Source organism: Pollicipes pollicipes, unplaced genomic scaffold (assembly GCF_011947565.3).
Source record: "Pollicipes pollicipes isolate AB1234 unplaced genomic scaffold, Ppol_2.1 Scaffold_4881;HRSCAF=5763_pilon_pilon_pilon, whole genome shotgun sequence".
In the NCBI taxonomy this organism is placed as follows: Eukaryota; Metazoa; Arthropoda; class Thecostraca; order Pollicipedomorpha; family Pollicipedidae; genus Pollicipes; species Pollicipes pollicipes.
This window is the reverse complement of record NW_023596576.1, coordinates 7,821,516-7,842,820: the sequence shown is the minus strand read 5'-3', so window position 1 is coordinate 7,842,820 and position 21,305 is coordinate 7,821,516. Positions and strand designations below refer to the sequence as shown.

Here is a 21,305-nt window from a genome sequence, read left to right as displayed (position 1 = left end):
GCCGCGCCAGCAGTTATCACGGGATGCTCTGAGATCTCAGAGTACCGGTATTTCGACATTCAGAAGGGAATTCCTCCATAAAGGCCTCAGATTGAAACCCTCTTTGATCCGTCGCCAGAACCTACCCCGGAGAGGCCGCGGTGCGGAGTGCACCGAGAGACCGTTCCTCACGTCCCACGTCGTGCTCGCCCCGGGGTGGGACGTTCGCTTCGTCGTGCATGCGCGTAACTCGGCTGCGGCACCTGAGGTGTTTGGTTCGGCTCTAGCGGCCGGCCGCGGCTCAGCCGGGTTGGGGTCACTTGGCGAGAGGTTCCCGAACGGTTCCCGAGGTTGCGAGAGGTTCCCTGTGGTGTCGGGTGCGACCAGGCCCGCGCCTTAAGCAGAACGGCGTCCGCGCCCCTTCCCGCTCGTGCGCACAACACCGATAACAGCGATAAGTGCGTTCCGCGCCGCAACTGGTGAAACACTTGGCACTCACTACATTGTTAAAAGAGCACAACATAACAATTATGAGACACTGGCCTCAGGATTCGAAATGAGGATCAAACTTCCCGCTGACAAAGCCCCGAAACGCGTCAAAGACGTAACAACAATACCGCTGTTCAAATAATTGTGTCATGCACTTACCAGAGTTGGGCCATGCGTGACCGCTTTCCAGGTCAAAGATGATATCTTTTAGCAAAAGTAGTCGGTGAAGGGGCAGTATACAGTCGCCTTTCAGCGAACCTGTTGGCTGCAATGCGTAACATGCTCGCAAAAAAAACGCCATGCATGCACCCGAATCGTCGTGGCGGCAGCCCAACTTCGGTAGAGCGCCGAAGCTACACTGACAACTTTCGTGATATGGAGAAGCGTGTTGTCGTAGGTTGGCCTTCCAGAAGTGTTTTTATATGACCCGTCAAACAGAGCAATATAAAAACACTTCTGGGAGGCCGTCGGCTTGAAAGCATCAGCCTGGTTCCAGGGCGGCCGACAGTTGTGTAATCGCATGACATGGGTAAGGTCCCTTGGTGTTATTCGGATATGGACTGGAGTCAAAATGGATCCGTTGAACTTTTTTGAACGATTTTGTAACTGAACTAGGCCTGTAATCTGAACTAACGACTCAGCTCAAAAGGTACGTAACCCGGTTTTGTTTTCTCGTGAGACATTCCAACAAAGGGACGCAGGTCAACAACGTAAATTCATGTACATATGCATTAATGTACAACAATGTATGGTGCGTAGCTCACCATGAGTAGCAGACCATATGTCGCTTGGCATAGCAGGGTCTCCACACGACAGGCGAATCAGTGGCGACAATATCGTGTTTAGGTTGTGCGGAAAAGGCGTTTGGGCATTTATTTTGTAGACAAAGCAAAAAAGTCAAATATCATATGATTTACCGCAAAATATTGAGTTGCCGTCATTTGAGGAACTAATTCTAAGGTTGCGAGGTCAAGTCAACCCGCTGCACCTAACATGGGGACGCCACTACGAGCAAGAATTAAAAAAGATATTCTTTGCGTAATGGTCATTTTTGCACCGCTTTTGTAACATTTCTGCAAAATATGGCGGGCCCAAGCTGGCACTAGGAAGCTCTATTGGGGGTATTTATTTATACTTGGAGTAGGGCCCTCACAAAACGATACAAATGGACATCCGTGGTTGATACAATTTTGGCCGACCTGTTAAAGTCCTGCCTGTACATAGGTGTCAGACGATTGCGGGGCAAACTCATCTGGGGGGAGGAGCAGATTGGACATGGGCGAGGGTGCAGTAAACCACTCAATAAAGGTCAAATCCACACTCATGCCTAAAGCATTCGGCTGCCGAGATCTCGTCCGGCTATTTCGTGCCCGTTGCGGGAGGCCAACGAAGTGACTCTCCGTGACGTCACGCACCGACACATGCAGAGCGTAAACAAAGGGTCTGGTGAATTTGGCCGGCGTACCGGGCCTTGATGCGACGTGCCCACCGGAATACCCGGCGTGCTGTATGTGGTGCGGTGTGCGCGGGTATGCGTGAAGAACGTCGTTTTATATTTTGATTGTAAGATCGCTGCCTTTTGCTGTAAGTTGTTGATTGCCACTCATCTTCTTTTCTGCTTTTTCCGACGTATGGCCTATGCTTTCGGCTCGCTCTAGGTATAACCCGAATCATCACCAGTGGCTACGTTGCGTGTGCATGCAGGTGCAGGTAAAGCCGGTCAATCTTAATTAGAAATAGCTGTCATCATACCATGCCTGTTGCACAAATGTCTTCATTCAATTTTTCAGATTAAGTAGAAAATTGTGGAATCAAAGAACATTTTGTTGGGCTATAAAAGATATGACTGATGACACAAACATGAACTGTGAAGATCACGTTACTAGTACAATCTGCAGTCCTTGTGAAGAAATGAATTAACAGTGAAAAAACACTCACTAGCTCTATGTACGCGGCATGTGTTTTGCCTGGTAGCTCGGTTGTCATATGTTAGCTCACCTGTATGTATGTATTTTATAGCATATAACACCACATATATTTTACAGGTTGTGCATGTATTTTAAAGGATGGCAGGCTACCTATCATATGCATGTCACAGGATCACAGGTTATATCACCTGTATCACACACCACTTGTGTTTGCCTACTTATGGCACTGAGCTTGAGCTACAAATGATGTTTTTTCCTGATTGGGAGGACTTTTAATGGAAGTGGTTAAGGCAGTACTGGTTTCCAGGTAAATTTGCTGTTAAAATCCTGATGGTATCATTTCAACACTACAGACCCTGCTGGTTTTTCTGGCTGTGTAAAGATGTTAAATAGAAATGGAGTGCTTAGGTACAACTTATGATAGCATTATGTCATTGTAAAATGAAAAAAAAACAACTAGAGAAAGAGCAGATGGTTTGCTGGAATTCACCTGCTGGTGTGTTGATGTATAGAATCACTTTTTTAAGCCTGGACAGCAGGGACCTCCATTTGGTGCATCTGTGACTTCTGCTTCATAGGTGGCAATGTGAGCTGTTGACAGAAAATTAATTCAGGTAATGTAGAGCACAGTGTCATTGTGCAGGATTATGACACCAAATCTGAGGTCAACTAAAAAATCATGGGGCATTGGGGTTGAGAAAAGATTGTTTTATTTGCTGAGAGTAGTTTTCCCTTATTGACTACTTGAGAATATTCTGGGAAAATAGGCAGGAGCCATACAAAGCACTTTTCTATTAGATAATGAAAGCTGCATTTTATTCTTTTTTTGCTTTCACCATGTAGGCCTGGAAAAATGGCCTTGCTCTCTTCACATGACAACTGCAATTTGAGGCAGTTTGTCAGAATGTGCTGATCTTCAGGAAATACCTAGCTAAGTACAAGTGGTCTTGGTAAAAATTACATTTCAGCCACATTATTCAGAATACCAAATGTGATGTGTGTCTACCAGCATGTGTGTCTGTTGGTTCCAGTGCCACCATGCAGCAGCCTCATTGCAGTGGAGACTCCTTGTCCTTTGCTCACTATACCTTCAACCCAGCACCAAGAAGCATATATCCTCCATTCATGTATCCTGTGGTGAGCCGAGTGCAGCGTGCATGTTGACACCATTTGATGTATCTTGTTTTACCATACCAGAACATTTGTGATGTGTTGGAGTATGGTTATGATAACATTAGTGGGTCATGTTTGTCTTTAAATGCCAAAGTAATGTGCCTCTGTGCTCTGCTTGACTGTAAATGCCACTGTAAATGAGATGTACCTCTGTACCTGTACCTAATGTACCTCTTTCTCATTAGACATATTTTGACTTGCACATCTCATTTGCCAAGCATGTATGTGTGTGTATGTGCATGTGTGTTTGAGGACCTAGTATGCCCATATTGATTGGGTGCACAGACAGCACTCACACCGTTCTGTGATGTATGCCAGATGCCGCGGAAAAAGACACAGCCGGCGATGATCGGCGAGGAGCTGAGGATCGCCGTTACCCTGGCGCTGCAGAACTTCCGGCTGCAGGAGGACCAGGCCGGTAACTAGACTCGGTCCGGCCGTCAGTGTCCGCCGGCGCCGGCGCTTCGGTCGCCTGGGACACCTTGGGCTCATGTTTTTCCCTCTCTGATCTGGTGATGCCGCCGCTCATGCAGACCGCCGTGTTGACGCCAAGGGGGGGGGGGGGCGGGTCCCAGGCAGGCTGTGCTGTGCTGGCGGCGGCGGACTTGCACGTTGAGGTACGCTTTCATCCTACGGATGTGGGGTGGTGGGTCTGTGGCTGTTCTCTGTGCACCTCTAAGGTGCTTCTCGCCAACATGCCGAATTGGGCAGCCCTGCCCTTATCGCCAGAACGTGACCTGAACCACGGAAAACTAATAAAGGCAGTCTGTCACTGGACCATGTTACCTGCATTGAGCACATCACTTCCGTGTTATGAATGCATTCTCTAGTCAATACTAAACGTGGTATTGGTCCAGTTCTAGTTCGCCGTGTGTGCCATTGTCGTGCAATGCTATCTCTCCACCGGGCTGTTTCAGAAATCGAATTTCCCTCTTCGCTCACATCCACGGAGCGGGCGTACATTCACAAACTGGCTGACTCTACTGGTCTCAAGTCAAAAAGTCGAGGGTAAGGAACACAACACATCGTCCAGAGGCGTTTGATGCTTTTCGCCGTCAGACAGTAAATATTGCAATTCGTCCTTTCTGTCTGATGTGTACTTGGGCTGCCATAGTGGTGCGGCAATTTGCGCTTGCGGTTTCCGAGGTGTTGTGCGTTATGTTGCTGTGCAGTGTTGTGTTGTGTAGGTATCCAGGTTTATTTGCGATGTGGACTTATTCCCTTCTTGCCCTTCATTGCCTTGTTAGAGCAGTGGCTTCAGTAATGCATTGATTCCTGTATGCATATCGAACCATATGTATGGGTTCATCTAATACATTGATAGTCGTCTGTACTGGAAGAGATTTGAAGCAATGTGTTAATACTGTGCAATGTTCATTAGTTACATTAGATCCATCAAACCAGCGCACTGCAGATGTGCCAGCGCAGCCACTAGGGTTCTCTCAAAACTACTAGTAATCGCACGTTACGGCTGTTAGACCGCACACTCCATATTTCTGCAATCCCGGCAGATATCGCCACGACTGACAACTTACCCTTTCCTGCGCTTGCCTGTCGCAGGAAGGCGGCCAACCGGTTCCTGACCGTGTATAAGAAGAACGGCTCGAGCATCGTGCAGGCGGACGCAGTGTTCCAGCTGGTGCGCATGTCCCGCCACCATGTGAGCTCCCTGCTCTCCAAGTTCCCTGTGACCAACCGCGAGCGCCAGGAGCTGCTGCCCCCCACCGAGCGGGACCGGCTCCTGCAGCCGGAGGGTACGTCGGCGGGCGGGCGGCCTGCGGACCGGCCACCGGGCCTGTCGTGTCGTGGGGGCTGCAGCGGGGATGCTGCCTCCTGCCTGGCATGTGATTGGGGGCACGTCTTCAGGTTTGCTGGGGCACGAGTGTTGGCCTGTGCTGTTCTTGCTACGGTCGGTTGGTTAGTCGTAACTGAGGCTAAGTCTTCGCTGCTTGCTGTTTTTGGATGTGGTCTTACCGGAGTACATCCGCAGAGATCTCACTTCAAAAGTGACGCTGAAAATTGTGAATCGTTGCATTACCATTTCCATTACGATTCCCGAAGTTTCAATTTTTAGAGCATCCTTTTCTGGCGAAGATTGCTGACATAAGCATGGCCCTGAAGCCCGTCATGCGTTGTTGTGTGTCACTCATTCCTCGTTGGAGAATGTCAGTCCTCCCCGAACTCTGCGCGGCTAAAATCGCGCGCCGTTTCGGTGTCGCCATCACGACACTCGCTGGACGGCCCTGACTGGCCGGTGATCGGCCGTGACATAACGAAGTCATGGTGACCTATCTTGACCCGCTGTGTCCCGCCATGCCATGTGCGCAGCGGGCCGGTCGGCCATCGGCACTGGTGGTCGGCGTCCGGTGTGACACCGTTTACTCGAGGTGACCCCGGTGACCGATCCATGCCTCTGGCGCCGGTGCGGCTGACTGTCGGATTCCGCTGACCCGTGTATGACCCTGGTGACCTATGTGTGACCCCGATGACCTTTGTGACCGATGACCTGTATATGACCAAGGTGACCTTTGTGTGACCCCAGTGACCTGTGTATGACCCCGGCGACCTGTGTATGACCCCGGCGACCTGCGTATGACCCTGGTGATCTGTGTACGATCCCGGTGACCTGTGTATGATCCGGTGACCTGTGTATGACCTCGGTGACCTGTGTATGACCCCGGCGACCTGCGTATGACCCCGCTGTTTTGTGTATGACCCCAGTTATATATGTATGACTCCGGCGACCTGTGTATGACCCCGATGTCCTGTTGATGACCCCGGTGACCTGTTTTTGACCCCGGTGACTTGTGTGTGACTGCGGTGACCTGTGTGTGACCCCGACTGACCTCGCCGCCGACAGTGCGGGACGTGAACCGGGCGACGGGCCGGCTCAACAGCGGCATCCCGCAGGTGCCGTGTGCGCGCGGCGGTGGGGAGCTCAGTCGCGCGGGCCAGGAGCTGCCCATCTGGCCGCTGCGCGACGAGATCCTGCGCACCGTGGCGCAGAATCAGGTCACGCTGCTGGTCGGCGACACCGGCTCCGGCAAGACCACCCAGGTGCGACTGGCCGGCGCAGACATGTGCTGATGTGTGGCGCGGGCGTGCCGTGTGCGGTGCTCAGGTAGGCGGGTGCGGCGTGTGAGCCGACCGGACGGTGGGGTCTCGTGGCAGCAGCAGGGCTTCAGGTGAGGGCACAGCTTGAGGGATATTTTAGCGTCGTCGGTGAGAAGGAGGCAGCTGGATTACATGACAATTAAGAGGGTGTTGGTGAATCGAGAAACCAGACGCGGTGTTAACGTGACGTCTCATTGACACCGGGGTAGCCAATAATTTACTACGGGAAGTGTTAACTTTGACATTGCTCCTCTGCAACCTGTCAGAGATTTACACAACGAATCATTTCAGAACAAAGTCCTGTAAGTGAAAGGATTGATTGGGTTGATAGGGATGAGCTGACTGGCAACGCTTTGATAAGCGTATGAATGGTATATGGATCACCGAGATGTGATATCTGTTTGGTATCCATGCTAACGCTTTAAAAATCATGTGAATGATGACTGAGTCACCGAATGTGGGACCCATATGGTATCCTTGCGACATTGTAGTACAGGTAAGCCGCTTAACTCGGGTTGCACAAACGCTTGGTAAGAAGCCATCTTGTCCAGCACACAACACGGCGGTAGGTGTGCAGCTCATCGCGCACTTTACTTGTAGACGCCCTCCTGACGACAAAGATAGAAAGGTCAACGATCTGCAATTTGATGGTTCTTTGTTGTCTCCCCATCATTAAAAGATGAGGATATATGCTTATTTATATTGCTGCTGGGAATGCATCGGTAATGACAGACAACTTGCATGCTTTGACGAGGATAGCGCCGATTTGGTAGGCACACGCCATGGTGATGCGGACGTCTGTATCGCTTACTTTACTAGGACTGATTGCTTCCAGCGCTGATCGTGCATTTCAGGCATATACAACTGACGACGAGTAAGCTGAAGTGAACGCGCTCGCGAACTGTGACGTATCCAGGACACTCACTGTGCTATGGTCGGCTTCGCTCTCCTTACATCGGCGGCGCCCCGTGGCCGGCGCGCCCGCTGCGGCCGGGCTGTCCGGTGTCTGGAGCTGCGTCCTGACGCGGCGCTGGGGGCCGCAGGTGCCGCAGTTCCTGCTGGACCAGTACCAGGCGGCCGGCCGCCCGCTGCGCATCCTGTGCACGCAGCCGCGCCGCATCTCGGCGCTGACCGTAGCCGAGCGGGTGGCGGCCGAGCGTGACGAGCAGATCGGCCAGACGGTCGGCTACCAGATCCGGCTGGAGAGCAGGTGCGGCCCCGGACGGCGCCGTCTGGCCGAGTCGCTGCTGCCGGCCGGCGACGGGTCGGACCCGGCGGCGAAGCGGCCAGATGGGACCGCCGAGCGGCCAGATGCAGCGGGACAGGGGGTCAAGTTGACCAGGGAGCGTATGATCTGGACTGGGTAGACGCAGATGTGTCGAAAGAGCACCAGACCCGGGCGGGCCGCCATGTTGGGCTAGGGAGCGGCTACAGGGATTTGAATCTAATTATTGGCACCAGGAAGTCATTGTGCATGTGATACGATAGTGTGGGGCGGAGAAGGGGAGTGGAGTTGGGTGTGGGACGATGTGGGGCGCGGCCGAATCCACACGCTGCGCTGTGACCGGCCAAGCGCGGTTTCTGACGGCGTGTATCGCCCCCTCCGGCCAGGGTCTCGCCGAAGACGCTGCTGACCTTCTGCACGAGCGGCGTGCTGCTGCGCACACTGATGGGCGGCGACGGCGCGCTGGCCACCGTCACACACGGTGAGAGGCCGGACCCGGCGGACCGTGGCCCGGCCTGAGAGGGGAGAGAGGAGAGGCGTGTTGGAGCGGAGCCGATATGGCAGCTGACGCGGACGGGACGTACCGGGTCACTGCCTGCCGTTGGCCCTGGTGTCAGGGCTCATCCGGGAGTTTGCTGTTGTGTCGTGGCGATACTGCTGGGACGTTTGCCAGGTCAAGCTCGTAGCTGGCAGCCAGTGGGTCGTGTGTGGGATTATGCGCGACGCTTCAACGACAGTGTGCTCGACTGATCGACGCTGGCGTGGTCAGCTAGGGTGGCGTGGTGCGGTCGCTCACTCGCACCGTCGCCCTCCGAGGGCCAAGCCGCCGACGTGACGCGCGTGTTTGCCCCGCGGCAGTGATCGTGGATGAGATCCACGAGCGGGACCGCTTCGCCGACTTCCTGATGGCCGTGCTGCGCGACAGCATCTCCAAGTACCGCAACCTCAAGATCATCCTCATGTCGGCCACCATGGACACGCAGCTGTTCGTCAAATACTTCCACGTCTGCCCCGTCGTCAAGAGTGCGTGTGGCGCCCGCCCTGTGTATGGGATGACGGGGGGGGGGGGGGGGGGAGCATATGGGGTTAGGATGATGTGGGGTGGTTGGTGCGGCGGGAGTGATAAGACGCGGGTCGGCCGTGCGTCATAGTCGCGGCTGTGGGGGATGATTCGTTTTTAATGTGCTGGCTAGTGTCTGCAGTGATTCGGGCATAACCCTCCAGCACAGAGACTGATTCACATAACAAATATTGCAGCTCGAGGTGATGAGGTTGCTAGATTTCCGACAATGGGCTGCATTTGCACTCCTTTCTTCTAGCAGAGCTGCCAGATCTGCATTGACCAGACATTATTTGGAACCAGCGACACCTAAGTTACCTCTGCCCTCTGAGGCCACTCGTTTGTAGCTTGCCTCGCTGAGCACGCTGCGCGCTCTGCAGCCGTCGTGGTCGTACGCTCTGCTTCCCTTCGCGCTGTGTCTTCGCCTGTCCACCTCTGCGCTGCGGCCGCGTCTTCACTCGCGCTCCTCGTATACAGTCCCGGGCAAGATGTTTGAGGTGAAGGAATACTTCCTGGAGGACGCGCTGCGCGACACGGGCTTCACTTCGGCGGCCATGGAGCGCGTGCGCGCCGAGCTGCGCACCCAGCAGGCGCTCAGCTCGTGGACCGAGCGCGCCAACGAGAAGCCGGCGGCCGGCGCTGCCGCCGCGCTCGACCGGCCCAGCATCCCGGCGCCGATCCTCGGACAGCAGTCAGAGGTGGGGCTGGAGCGGTGGCGGCGGGCCGGAGCCGGGCCGGAGCCGAGGCTGCGGCTGGGCTGGATTGGGCTGGACTGGACTGGAATGGAATGGAATGGAATGGAATGGACTGGACTGGACTGGACTGGACTGGACTGGACTGGACTGGACTGGACTGGACTGGACTGGACTGGACTGGACTGGACTGGACTGGACTGGGCTGGGCTGGGCTGGGCTGGGCTGGGCTGGGCTGGGCTGGGCTGGGCTGGGCTGGGCTGGGCTGGGCTGGGCTGGGCTGGGCTGGGCTGGGCTGGGCTGGGCTGGGCTGGGCTGGGCTGGGCTGGGCGAGACTGGACTGGAGCTGACGTGCCGGTGGTAGTACGGGATGGGGCTCAGGCGGGGACGGCTGCTGTAGCCGTTGTGGTAATAGGAGAGCGCTCCATGTCCCATCGGGAGCCACCAGTCGCCCCTCGCCGGAACATATCCGGCTCACCGGAGCGACATCGGCTGCTAGTCGTCAGTCGGGGTGCGCCGCTCCTCGGCATGGGCAGTGGGCGGCCAGCTCACCCGCCGCGAGGTGTCGCGAGGGGCGCCTGTCCAGCGCGGCCCGGTGCGGCGCGGTGACGGGGGCCGTCCGCGCCGCCAGCCGACGCCCGACCGGACGGAGCTGGAGCCGTGGCTGGTGGACCTTATGGACCGCTGCATCAGCGCCGCCTGGCTCTCCGCCTCGGATGACGCCTTCACCCAGCTGCTGCACCTCATCATGACCGAGAACGTCTCGGTCGACTACCAGGTGAGACGCGCCGGGGGTCACGTGCTGTCGGGACTGCTGGGAGCCTGCCCATCCACCGCCGACAGCTGGTCTGCAGGCTGAACTGTCGTACTACTGGACAGCCATGAAGAAGGCGTGTTGTTCGGAATTTTTGGTAAGTTTTGTGTTTTGCTTTAGCTGATCTAGGATTCAGGGCTCGGCATGAGGTTGAGTGGAGCCATGCTGCACCAGTTCGGTTATGTCACGCTTTGGCCTGATTTCCTGTTTGTTTACCAATACCAATATAGGGCGCGTGTTTCCGTTTGGACTCTGTCTCGTCAGGTCGCTCCCGTGTCCCCTGGTACTGCTCCCTCGTCCCCTGTCACTCTGGCGCGGTAGTCCGTCAGTCCCGTTACGCTGACCTCCCTCGACCTCTCGGCCGGCCGCAGCACTCGGCCACCTCAGCGACGCCCCTGATGGTGTCCGCCGGCCGAGGCAACCTCAACGCCGTGGAGCAGCTGCTGAACCTGGGCGCCAGCACGGCCGTGCGCGCCAGCAACGGCTGGACGGCGCGCGACTGGGCGCTGCGCACCCAGCAGACCGAGGCGGTGGAGCTGCTGGACGCGTACGGGTGAGGACGCGGGCGGGGCTGGGCGGCGCTGGCGACGGCGGATGGATAGCGGGCGGAGCTGCCGGTATACTGGGTCCGCGGCGGCGATCGTGGGCGAGTCTCGGATCACACTTTGGCTCACATAGACAACGGAGCACACCTCGTGGTGGTGCTGACCGTTCAGAGTGGCGGGGGACCCTCCTCGCGCAGTGGCCTGTGTCCGTGTACCCCGCGGACCCTCTGCTGAGCACGCGTCAGTGAGGTGAGACTGGCCTCGTGACGCGGCGTCGTCGTCCGCAGTCCGACGCTGACCGCCGACCAGGAGGCGGCCGACAGTCAGCTGTCGGAGGAGGACCGCCAGCTGCTGCAGTGCTACCAGCTCAGCCACGACGACGAGCGCGTCGACGTGGACCTGGTGGTGGCGCTGCTGAAGCTGATCTGTACCGGCAAGCAGCCCGGTGAGCCGAGCTCGGTGGCGGCATGGCAACCCGGGAGGGCGAGGCCGCGGCTGGCACACTCGGGGATCGGGTGGGCAGCGGTTGTAAGAGCCGGGCTCAGAGGCGGGACAGGCACCCGGGAGGGCGAGGCCGCGGCTGCACACTCAGAAGACCGGGTGGGCGGCGGTTGTAAGGGATGAGGGCATGTTGGATGAAGGAACGCTTGGAGACCGTTGCTCTGTGTGGATGCTCCGTGCAGTGTGCTGTCTTCGACACGCATGCCCGTTATTCGTCACAGAACCCGGAAGAGCTGCAGGGCACGTGCTCCTGTCGTCAGGGCTGCCGTGTGGAGACCAGTAGTTATGGCGTGGATAGAAGATACACCTCACTGCTGAGCCATTGTCAGTACTGGTTCCTGACCCGCGCGCTGGCCATCACTGTCTGTGTTAGTCAGCGTTCGGCCGACAGCGACCCCCGCCGTACGTCTCGTCCCGACCTGACTCCCGGCTGGCGCCGTGTTCCGCCAGGGAGCGCGCTGGTCTTCCTGCCCGGGTACGATGACCTGGTGCGGGTGCGCGAGGTGCTGTCTGAGTCCCGCTGGTTCACCGAGAGCGGACAGCACACCCTGTTTGTGCTGCACTCGAACATGCAGGCGAGTGGGGCGGCCGCGGTCGCTGCGCCGTGGATCTGTTGTAATTCGTTCATTGTCATATCATGTCACTGGGGCTTTACGACGCACTCAGCTGCTGAGGCTACATGGCGTCGCCTGCCTCTCACCCTGGCAGGAAGGGCTGGCACCGCGGGGAATCGAACCCCGTACCTCTGGTTTCCCAGACGTGCAGTGGCTATCGCAGACGCGTTAACCGCTGCACTACCGGCACCCCGTTCATTGTCATGCTTGTACGTTCATTACCTTACGCACTTCTCTTGAAATTTGTTGCGTGATGCGACATTCGACCCGGTCCTGCAGTGTGTTCGGACCTTGGGGCAATACAGGCTCCAAACCTGTCCCCAGTTCGACCCTGACCTGTTCCGCCCCGACTCTGGCCTGTCCCCACCCCAACCCTGACCTGTCCACAATCCGACCCCGATCTGTTCCCGCTTCGACCCTGGCCTGTCCCCATTCCGACCCTGACCTGGCCACACTCCGACCCTTACCTAACCTGTCCCTTCTCCGACGCTGACCTCTCGGCGGCCCCACCTGACCGCGTGCTGCCGGTCGCAGAGCGGCGACCAGCGGCGCGTCTTCCAGCCGGCGGCGCCCGGCACGCGCAAGGTGGTGCTCTCCACCAACATCGCTGAGACGAGCGTCACCATCCAGGACATCGTGTTCGTCATCGATACCGGCAAGGTCAAGGAGGTACGGCCGCGCTCACCGCCGCCGGAAAATGAGCTGATGGAGGCGCTGTAATTTTTGTGTGAGGGGGGCGGGCGTTGTTTGGTGATGGGAGATGCTAGAAAGCTCTCGCCAACTCTACTCGCGCTGTAAGCCTGCTGGTGTTTGGTCGCTGTGGTCGTCAGCGGCCAGTCCGCTCTCACCCCTGGTCGCTCGCTCATCACGCGCCGACGTCGCCGCTTGACCGTGTCGTGGTGTGCGGCCGCCGGCAGAAATCGTTCGACTCGATCACGGGCGTCTCGCAGCTGCGGCCCACCTGGGTCAGCCGCGCGTCGGCCGTGCAGCGCCGCGGCCGCGCCGGCCGCTGCCAGCCGGGCGTCTGCTACCATCTGTTCTCGCGCAGCCGCTTCCTGGCGCTGCAGCCGTACCAGACGCCCGAGATACTGCGGACGCCGCTGCAGGTGGGACGGCCGCCGGCTGGCGGGGTGGCGCTGCTGCTGCTGGCGTTGGGAGGGGGATTGCTCGGGCCGTCGAGTCGAGGCCCTCCGGACGGCGCCACTTGGATGCGTCTGGCGTTGGTGGTCACGCCAGAAAGTGGCGTAGATCAGCGTGTGGGTATTGATTTCGGGAGCCGTCTGCCTGGTTCCGTTCAGGACGCACGTCCAGCTCTGAACACAGTACTTGTGTGGACCGCCATGACGTTGCTAGGCTGGCAGAAGCCCTGAGGGCCGGGGCAGGATCTCGGGTCCTGCGTCCTTCCGAGCCGCCCACCCGTGACTCGTGATCGGGCCGTCCCTGGTCCGGCGATCGACGCTGCGCCCCGACCGTCCGGCAGGAACTGTGTCTGCACAGCAAGATGCTGTCGCCACCCAACACACCGATCGCCGACTTCCTGGCCAAGACGCCCGAGCCGCCGCCGTTCATGGTCACCAGAGCTGCCGTCCAGCTGCTCAAGGTGAGCGGCCGCAGCGACGTGTGATGACGTGACTTGGCTTGGAGGGTTCGCGGAATGCACGGCCGCGTCTGTCGCATCGTAAGCATTTGCGTGTGTTTTCATGGCAGTCATCTAACCGCGCCGATTGTCGTGGGGAACGGCGTATTTTTGGACGGGGAGCCGGGCTTGAACCTCACGCGACCTTCCGCTCGTGGTCGGGAGGTGAACACTCCCTCAACGCAGCTGGGCTATCTCCTACTCCCCTTCGATGAAGATCCGCTCGTTCTGCAGACGAGTGGCAGGCTGCTGTGTCTAGCGCCGCCGCGCTCCGTCCGCAGACGATCGACGCCCTGGACCCGTGGGAGGACGTGACCGAGCTGGGCCACCACCTGCTCGACCTGCCCGTGGAGCCGCGCCTCGGCAAGGCCGTGCTCTACTCCATCGTGCTCAAGTGCCTGGACCCGGTGCTCACCATTGTCTGTTGCCTGGCGCACCGGTGAGGCGCGTGAGCTTGTGTGCACGGCGCGATGGCAGATAGGGGGAGGGCGATACGAGGGCAAGGCAGGGGGCGGCTCGGTGAAAAACCGGCGGAGGGTGGTGCGGGGGAGCGGGTGAGGGTACGGCGCGGTGGCGGACTGGCTTAGGGCAGTACGGGGAAGGGATGGTGGCGCGGGTCAGACCGGCGGAGGGCAGTGCAGGGTACGGGTGGCTGTGCGTTGGCATACCGACGGAGAGCGGTGCTGGGGGGGGGGGGGGGGGGGGGAAGCGAGATGTAACGACAGGGAAAGCGGTGAGTGGGCTTCGAGCTCTCGTAACGGAGACGCAATTCTTTTAACTGCGTTCCATGTATAATTGTCCCGCTGGAAATATAAAGTATGAAAAACAACGTGGGCGTGCATGCCTCAGCTCCAGCCAAATACTGCCCGAGCGGGGCCCTGTGTCGGCGGCTGAAGTAGTACAAGATGTAGTATTGAATGACATATATTGAATGAGTCCGTGTGATCAGCGCACGGCTCGGGTAACGGAGGCGCTGGTGCTGTGTCCCGGCAGGGACCCGTTCGTCCTGCCGGCGGTGCCTGCTCAGAAGAGGGCGGCCGCCGCCAGCCGGAAGAAGCTGGCCGCTGCCACCTACAGCGACCACATGACACTGCTGCGTGCGTTCCAGGTGAGCGCGCCGAGTGCGGTGCTGCGGTGATCGTGCGGCATGGTTTGGGTGTCGCTAGGTTAGGATGATGGGTACTGTCGGACAGTGCTTACGGGATTGGTGAGCGTGCCTCGTGGGGTGGTGGTGCAGACCGCAACCAGACTGCGGTGTGTTTGGTGCTGTTTTGGACTGGCTTGGCCATGTCAGAATTTGTGCATGTCAGGATTTTTTGGCCATCCATTATCTATCGTCATGCCGTACTTTTATCCTCCAGTATTTTACTACTACGGGGATCGAGCAGTCAGGTTGGATGCCCTGGCTTCATTACTCTCAGTATGTGACCACAGCAGTATGATCACCAGACAGCGTCGGGGGAGGGCCGACCTCTCGCCCGTCCCGGCTTGTCCTCGCCCCTCACCGCCGACCGCTCTCTTCGCAGGCGTGGCAGAAGGCACGCAACGAGGGCTGGGAGCGCTCGTTCTGCGCCAAGAACTTCGTGAGCAGCGCCACCATGGAGGTCGTGGTGGGCATGCGCACCCAGCTGCTGGGCCAGCTACGCGCCTCGGGCTTCGTGCGGGCACGCGGCGCCGGCGACATCAGGTGAGCAGGGCGCCGGCGACGTCAGGTGAGCAGGGCGCCGGCGACGTCAGGTAAGCAGGGCGCCAGCGACATCAGGTAAGCAGGGCGCCGGCAACATCAGGTGAGCAGGGCGCCGGCGACATCAGGTGAGCACGATGCCGGCGACATCAGGTGAGCAGGGCGCCGGCGACATCAGGTGAGCAGGGCGCCGGCGACATCAGGTGAGCAGGGCGCCGGCGACATCAGGTGAGCAGGGCGCCGGCGACATCAGGTGTGAGCAGGGCGCCGGCGACATCAGGTGAGCAGGGCGCCGGCGACATCAGGTGAGCAGGGCGCCGGCAACATCAGGTGTGAGCAGGGCGCCGGCGCCGTTCGTGGGAGATGGTGCTTCTTTATCGCCCAAGCCGTTGGGCGATAAAGTGGCGATGATATGATAGAAAGCGTATGGTAAACTTTGCCGGCTTTTCACGTTTGTTGTTTATGGTTATCATTATTGTGCTTTGTTTTCGTTTTTGTATTTCCGTTTTTGGTGATGATTGAAGAAGGTACTATGGAAGTTGCACTACAAAGGGTTGGTTGACGCTGCGTGCGGCGGGTACGACGCCGGCGCGTTCCGGGGGGTATTTGGTTACTGTAGTGTCGCAGTCGTCCCGTGCCAATGTTGGCGGCAGGCACTGACAGCTGGCTGGGCTCGCTCCATTACAGGGATCTCAACTCCAACTCTGAGAACTGGGCTGTGGTGAAGGCGGCCCTCTGCGCCGGCTGCTACCCCAACCTGGTGCGCGTGGACCGCGAGCAGGTGCAGCTGCGCACACAGTGAGTCCTGCCGGCCGGTCGGTCTCGTACTGAACGCGACAGGGCCGGCTGCAGCGGCTGGCTTCGCCCGAGCGAACAGGAGCGTTGTTTTCGCCGGATTTTGTCGTTTTCCGCTATGAGCTCCGCGGCGGCGGCGATGATTTACTCCGGGTCAAAGCAGTCGTGAGGCATGTCTGGCCTTCAGCCGCGATGTACTCTTGCTTAGATAAGAGCGATATGTTCGCAAACTGTTCGATTCGGCTCGTCAGTGACGCCGCGCACCAATGACGTCACCTGCCGCCTCCGCAGACGCGAGAGCCGCGTCCGCCTCCACCCGTCCTCGACGCTGGTGGACGCGCCCAAGTCGGCGCGCACGAGCGTGGCGCAGGCGCACCGCTCGGCCGTCGAGGCGCTGCCGGCCGACTGGCTGATCTACGAGGAGCTGTCGCGCTCGGGGCGCGTGGCGCACGTGCGCTGCTGCACGCTGGTCAGCCCGATCACGGTGGCGCTGATGGCCGGCCCGGCGCGCCTGCCACTGGACGCGGTCTCCGAGGCGGACGCCGGTACGGCGGCGGCGGGGTCGGACGGGGCAGGGGCTCATTCGGGATGAAGACTGATAGAGCGGCGTGTCTCGGTTTGGTTTTATCCGGACGTCATGTAGGACGATGATGGCGTTGTATGCCTGGCTTGCCCTTCATCTCTGTACTCTTGTAGTTATCATCCAGCGCAGCGCGGTGTATGTTTAAGCATTGAGTCGCAGCCTTTGTTCCACGAGGTCGTGAATTGCTACTTGGCGCGGCACGTGATCGTGTGGAATGTTAGCGTGCGTGCGTTACCTGTGGTCTCGCCTGCTGTCGTCGGCAGTGCTGCAGGGGATGCGCGGCGACTCCTACATGGAGGCCGACTCGGACAGCGAGGTGGAGGAACGCTCCGAGGGCCAGAAGACCATGCTCAAGCTGGACGAGTGGGTCGGCTTCCGTGTGGACACGGACGCGGCACACCTGGCACTCCAGCTGCGACAGAAGTGGCACTCGCTCTTCATCCGCCGCATGCGCGCACCCTCCAAGACGTGGTCGCAGGTACGCGCGTTGCCGTCGGTCTCTCCCCCCCCCCCCCCCCCCCCTCCACCGCAGCCGCGCTGACTGGCTCTGCGGCCTCATGGTGCTCCCGCCTGCCTGCCTGGCCTTGCGGCTGGCTTGCGTTGAGGGTGGCCGCTGAGTGCCGTCTTCGCCGGCAGATGGACGACAACGTGATCCGGACGCTGATCGCGGTGCTGACGACCGAGGAGCAGACGCTGGGCCTGCAGCAGCCGCCCGGCATCGGCCAGCGTCCGCGCCCCGTCATCAGCGACGTGTTCACCGCCGGCGGCCAGCAGCAACAGCAGCAGCAGCAGCAGCAGCAGGCGCAGCAGCAGCAGCAGGCGCAGCAGCAGCAGCAGAGGGTGTCACCAGATCAGACTGCCAGCCGTGGTCAGTACCGCTGGTGAACACCAACGGGCCGTACGGAGACGCGCCCAGTATCCCTGGCGGTGAGAGGTGATGTAATGTCTGCTGGCGCCTGTTTCCCCGCGCTGACGAACACCAGGTGGTCCTCACCCGTCCGTGGAAGTGTGGCTGGCCAATAGGCGACAGTTTTGTTCACCGTTCATGTAAGGTTCCCTATCTTGACGTCATGTCTGGGGCTCGCCACGCGCCTGCCCGGCTTTGTGTCACTGTTTCGGCCTGTGAAGCCTCCACGGCGCTGACGCGGTACGGCCTGCCGACAGAGAATCGGCCGGAGGGCGGCGGCGGCGGCGGCGGCGGCGGGCCGACGGCCAGCACACCGTCTCTCTCTCCGACCGTGGGCCCGCTGGAGAACGGTACGGGACAGGCTGCGTCCGCTCAGGTCTCGCTGTGTGCTACCTGCTCAGCTGCTGACGTTGCCACCCGCCGCCGTGCTCGGACTCTCAACTCGAGATACGTGTTCCGTGGCGTGCTTCGCTTCAGCTTTCATCATTGACTTTCCTGGTGATGAATGGTCGTGTGTAACGAGGCGCGTGGGCCATGTTCTCGGCGCAGCCTTTCGCAGCGACTGGGAGTCGCATTGGTGGCATGCCTGTGCCGCTGCATGTGGAATCCCCGAGGCCGGTGTACGCGGCCATGCCGCCGTCTCCGTCGCTGAGCCGGCTGGCCCGCTGACCGACGCGCCAACCCGTCCTCAGGCCAGCACGCGGCGCCCAACAGCTGCCGCTACTTCATCATCAAGGCCAACAGCACGCGCGCCGTGGACGCGTCCGTCACCAAGTGCGTGTGGGCGTTCACGCCGAACACGGAGCGCAAGCTGCTGCACAACTTCAAGGTGAGTGTCCTGAAACGGCAAGCGGGCGGACGCGTTGAGACTGTGCGTCTAGACTGTGCGACGCGTTGAGACTGTGTGTCTAGACTGTGCGACGAGTTGAGACTGTGCGTCTAGACTATGCGACGCGTTGAGACTGTGCGTTGAGACACGTACTGTGCGTCTGGAGGTGTCGGACGATGCCACGGTCATTGAGCCGGCTGCTTTGTGTTTCCTCTGAATCGACCCGACGCTGTTGTAAACCAGCAGCGACGCCGCCGTACTCCGGCGCGGTGACGCCGGGTTTGTAGGAGCGGGTCTCTGTTTGGACTCGGCTGAGCGTCCCGCTCTCGTGGCGATCTCGGCCGCGCGGTGGCGCCCTCTATACAGCCGTTGGCGTCGCCACCTGGCGGCGGTGTCGTGCCGCCCGTGCGGTGACCCGCTCCCCGGTCGGCAGGAGGGACGCACCGTGCTCCTGGTGTTCAGCGCCCAGGGCTCCGGTCACTTCCAGGGCTATGCCAAGTTCCTGGGCCAGAACTCTTCCGAGCGCTGTCCGGAGCTGCAGGGGCCCAACCTGGGCCAGTCGTACAAGGTGAGGCGCGCTTCGGCCGCGGACGTCGCGACGGCGCGACGAGACCGCCGCAGGGCGATCGTGTGGGACGCGGCGCGTGGAGGCGGCGGAAATGCCTGCGTGCTGACGTCATCGCCGCTTTGCGTGTTGTCACAGCTCCTCCGATGTTTGAAGGACGAGTGATGCTGTGAAGGGTGCGATAAAGATGGTAAATCCTGCTCGTAGGAGGTGCGTAGCCGTCGAGTTTTCAGCATGTCTGCAGGTGTGTGTGTGTGTGTGTGTGTGTGTGTGTGTGTGTGTGTGTGTGTGTGTGTGTGTGTGCGCGTGTGTGCGTGCGTGCGTGCGTGCGTGCGTGCGTGCGTGCGTGCGTGCGTGCGTGCGTGCGTGCGTGTGTGTGTGTGTGTGTGTGTGTGTGTGTGTGCGTGCGTGCGTGCGTGTGTGTGTGTGTGGGCGCGCGTGCGTGCGTGCGTGCGTGCGTGTGTGTGTGTGCACTCTTGCGTGTGATGTCTGCTTTGGAGACATTTGAGTCCTTTTAGTCCCACCTGGTTGTTCCAGCGTAGTTCGCGTGGGGGTGCGTGGCCTTGGCCAGTGATTCGCGTTAGGCCTCAACTCAATGAGAAGTCGCTTTTCGTTACGACGTTTAAGTTTCTTGAAGTGTTGAATGTCGTCTTTAATTTACATCTACGAATAAATTGTTATTTGTATCAAAGTGTTGCCAGGCCTCTACCTTTGGCTGGCGCTTGATATGGAATGCCCTGCTTATTGGGGCGGCCCATTATGTTCGCGCTACGAATACTCTGAAAACTGGTGTCCTATGCATTGCTGTGTGAGAGTGTTCGCCGCGACAGCCAGCGGTCCAGTGGCGGCTGCTGGCTGCCTGTAGACCCGCCCCTCTGGTCCTGCTCTGACTCCCCCTCCACGTCCTGCCGCCAGATCGAGTGGGTGAAGCGGGCCAACGTGCCCTTCCAGGCGACGCGTCACCTCATCAATCCCGTACAACGAGCACCGGCGCGTGCAGACGAGCCGCGACGGCCAGGAGGTGCAGCCGCAGGTGGGCGCGGCGCTGTGTCGGCTCTGGGAGCGTGCCGCCGCGCTGCTGCCGTTCGGCCTGGAGCCGGAGGCGGCCGAGCAGCCGGCGCCGGCCGCCGCGCCGCCGCCGCCGCCGCCACACGGCTTCCACCAGCAGCCGCCTCCGGCGCCGGCCGGCTTCCCGGGCCGTCCCATCCGCGGCAAGACGTACCAGCCGCCGCCGGCGGCGCCGCCCGGGCGCTACTTCGGCGGCCGGCAGGGCTACCGGCCGTGAGCCGCAGCTGAGCGAGAGCGCCGCGCCGCTGGCTGCGGCGGCTGGCGGGACCGCCGGCCGTGAGCTGCAGCTGAGCGAGAGCGCCGCGCTGCTGGCTGCGGCGGCTGGCGGGACCACCGGCCGTGAGCCGCAGCTGAGCGGAAGCGCCGCGCCGCCAGCTGCGGCGGCGGGGCGGCGGAAACGGCCCAGCTGGTGCCTGCGGGCTCCAGAGCGGTGAACGGGTCGTCTCGGGTTAGTCACGCGGCTCGCCGGGTCCCGTGCTCTGTGTCCCAGCGACTTGTCTCGAACAACCTGGCCGGATGTGTAATTTGGTGTGCCAGCTCACGTCTCTCTGCGTCTGTGCACGGGCTGCGACGAACCTGTGCCGGCCGCTGATGGTGTCATCGCGATAATCACTCATACTGTAACGGCGCTTGCCTGCAATTGCATCGCTGCCAAAGCTGGGTGCCAGCACCGAATTACCACTGCTCAGGTGGCCGTGCTATAGTTCGACCCTCATCGTGTTGATTTTACTTGCTGATGGGCACAGCAGTGGCGCTGTCCCGAGTCGCTTGACATGCACAGCGTAGCTCCGTCCCTGTCACCCTTCCTGCGGACAAGCCCACTCGAAAGCAAGGCGAAACGTCCCAGACTGGGCGCCGTCCGCGCGCGCTCAACGCCCCTTCCCTTGGTGTCCCACCGGGGCGCGATCTCTCAGCTCTGCCTGCGCCCCGGAGGTGACAGCCGGCCAGGCCGAGCGCGTGCGACGCGTGACGCGGGTCGCCGGACGAGCGGTGCCGCTCCGAGCCGGCCGCCAGCTCGCTAATCCGTCAGGGACATATGATAATTTGTCGTCCGGCCGGGTCGCCTGATAACCGCGTTTGGGCGGCGACGCTGCGACGAGACGC

The 21,305-nt window shown here is 59.9% G+C and overlaps 1 protein-coding gene across 1 annotated transcript; it reads left to right on the top strand.

The window, feature by feature from the left end:
* The first annotated feature begins 1,975 nt into the window (after positions 1-1,975).
* On the top strand, positions 1,976-20,635 carry LOC119099722 (3'-5' RNA helicase YTHDC2). Its single transcript, XM_037222784.1, has 28 exons — positions 1,976-2,052; positions 3,888-3,987; positions 4,487-4,577; positions 5,130-5,323; positions 6,430-6,626; positions 7,727-7,893; positions 8,295-8,389; positions 8,767-8,931; positions 9,446-9,666; positions 10,292-10,438; positions 10,846-11,027; positions 11,307-11,464; positions 11,971-12,095; positions 12,669-12,803; positions 13,052-13,240; positions 13,615-13,734; positions 14,052-14,209; positions 14,764-14,878; positions 15,297-15,457; positions 16,142-16,252; positions 16,541-16,794; positions 17,096-17,310; positions 17,469-17,700; positions 17,997-18,089; positions 18,432-18,568; positions 19,002-19,136; positions 20,049-20,187; positions 20,577-20,635. Exons 2-28 carry the CDS (start codon positions 3,888-3,890, stop codon positions 20,633-20,635), a joined length of 4,095 nt encoding a protein of 1,364 aa, XP_037078679.1. The 5' UTR covers positions 1,976-2,052.
* The last annotated feature ends 670 nt before the right edge of the window (positions 20,636-21,305 follow it).

Excerpts from the sequence above, each read along its gene's own strand:
- LOC119099722 (XM_037222784.1), top strand. The coding sequence starts at position 3,888 with ATGCCGCGGAAAAAGACACAGCCGGCGATGATCGGCGAGGAGCTGAGG. Across the intron at positions 3,988-4,486 it reads GCTGCAGGAGGACCAGGCCG|AAATCGAATTTCCCTCTTCG; the intron begins GTAACTAGACTC and ends GGGCTGTTTCAG. Across the intron at positions 10,439-10,845 it reads ACGTCTCGGTCGACTACCAG|CACTCGGCCACCTCAGCGAC; the intron begins GTGAGACGCGCC and ends GGCCGGCCGCAG.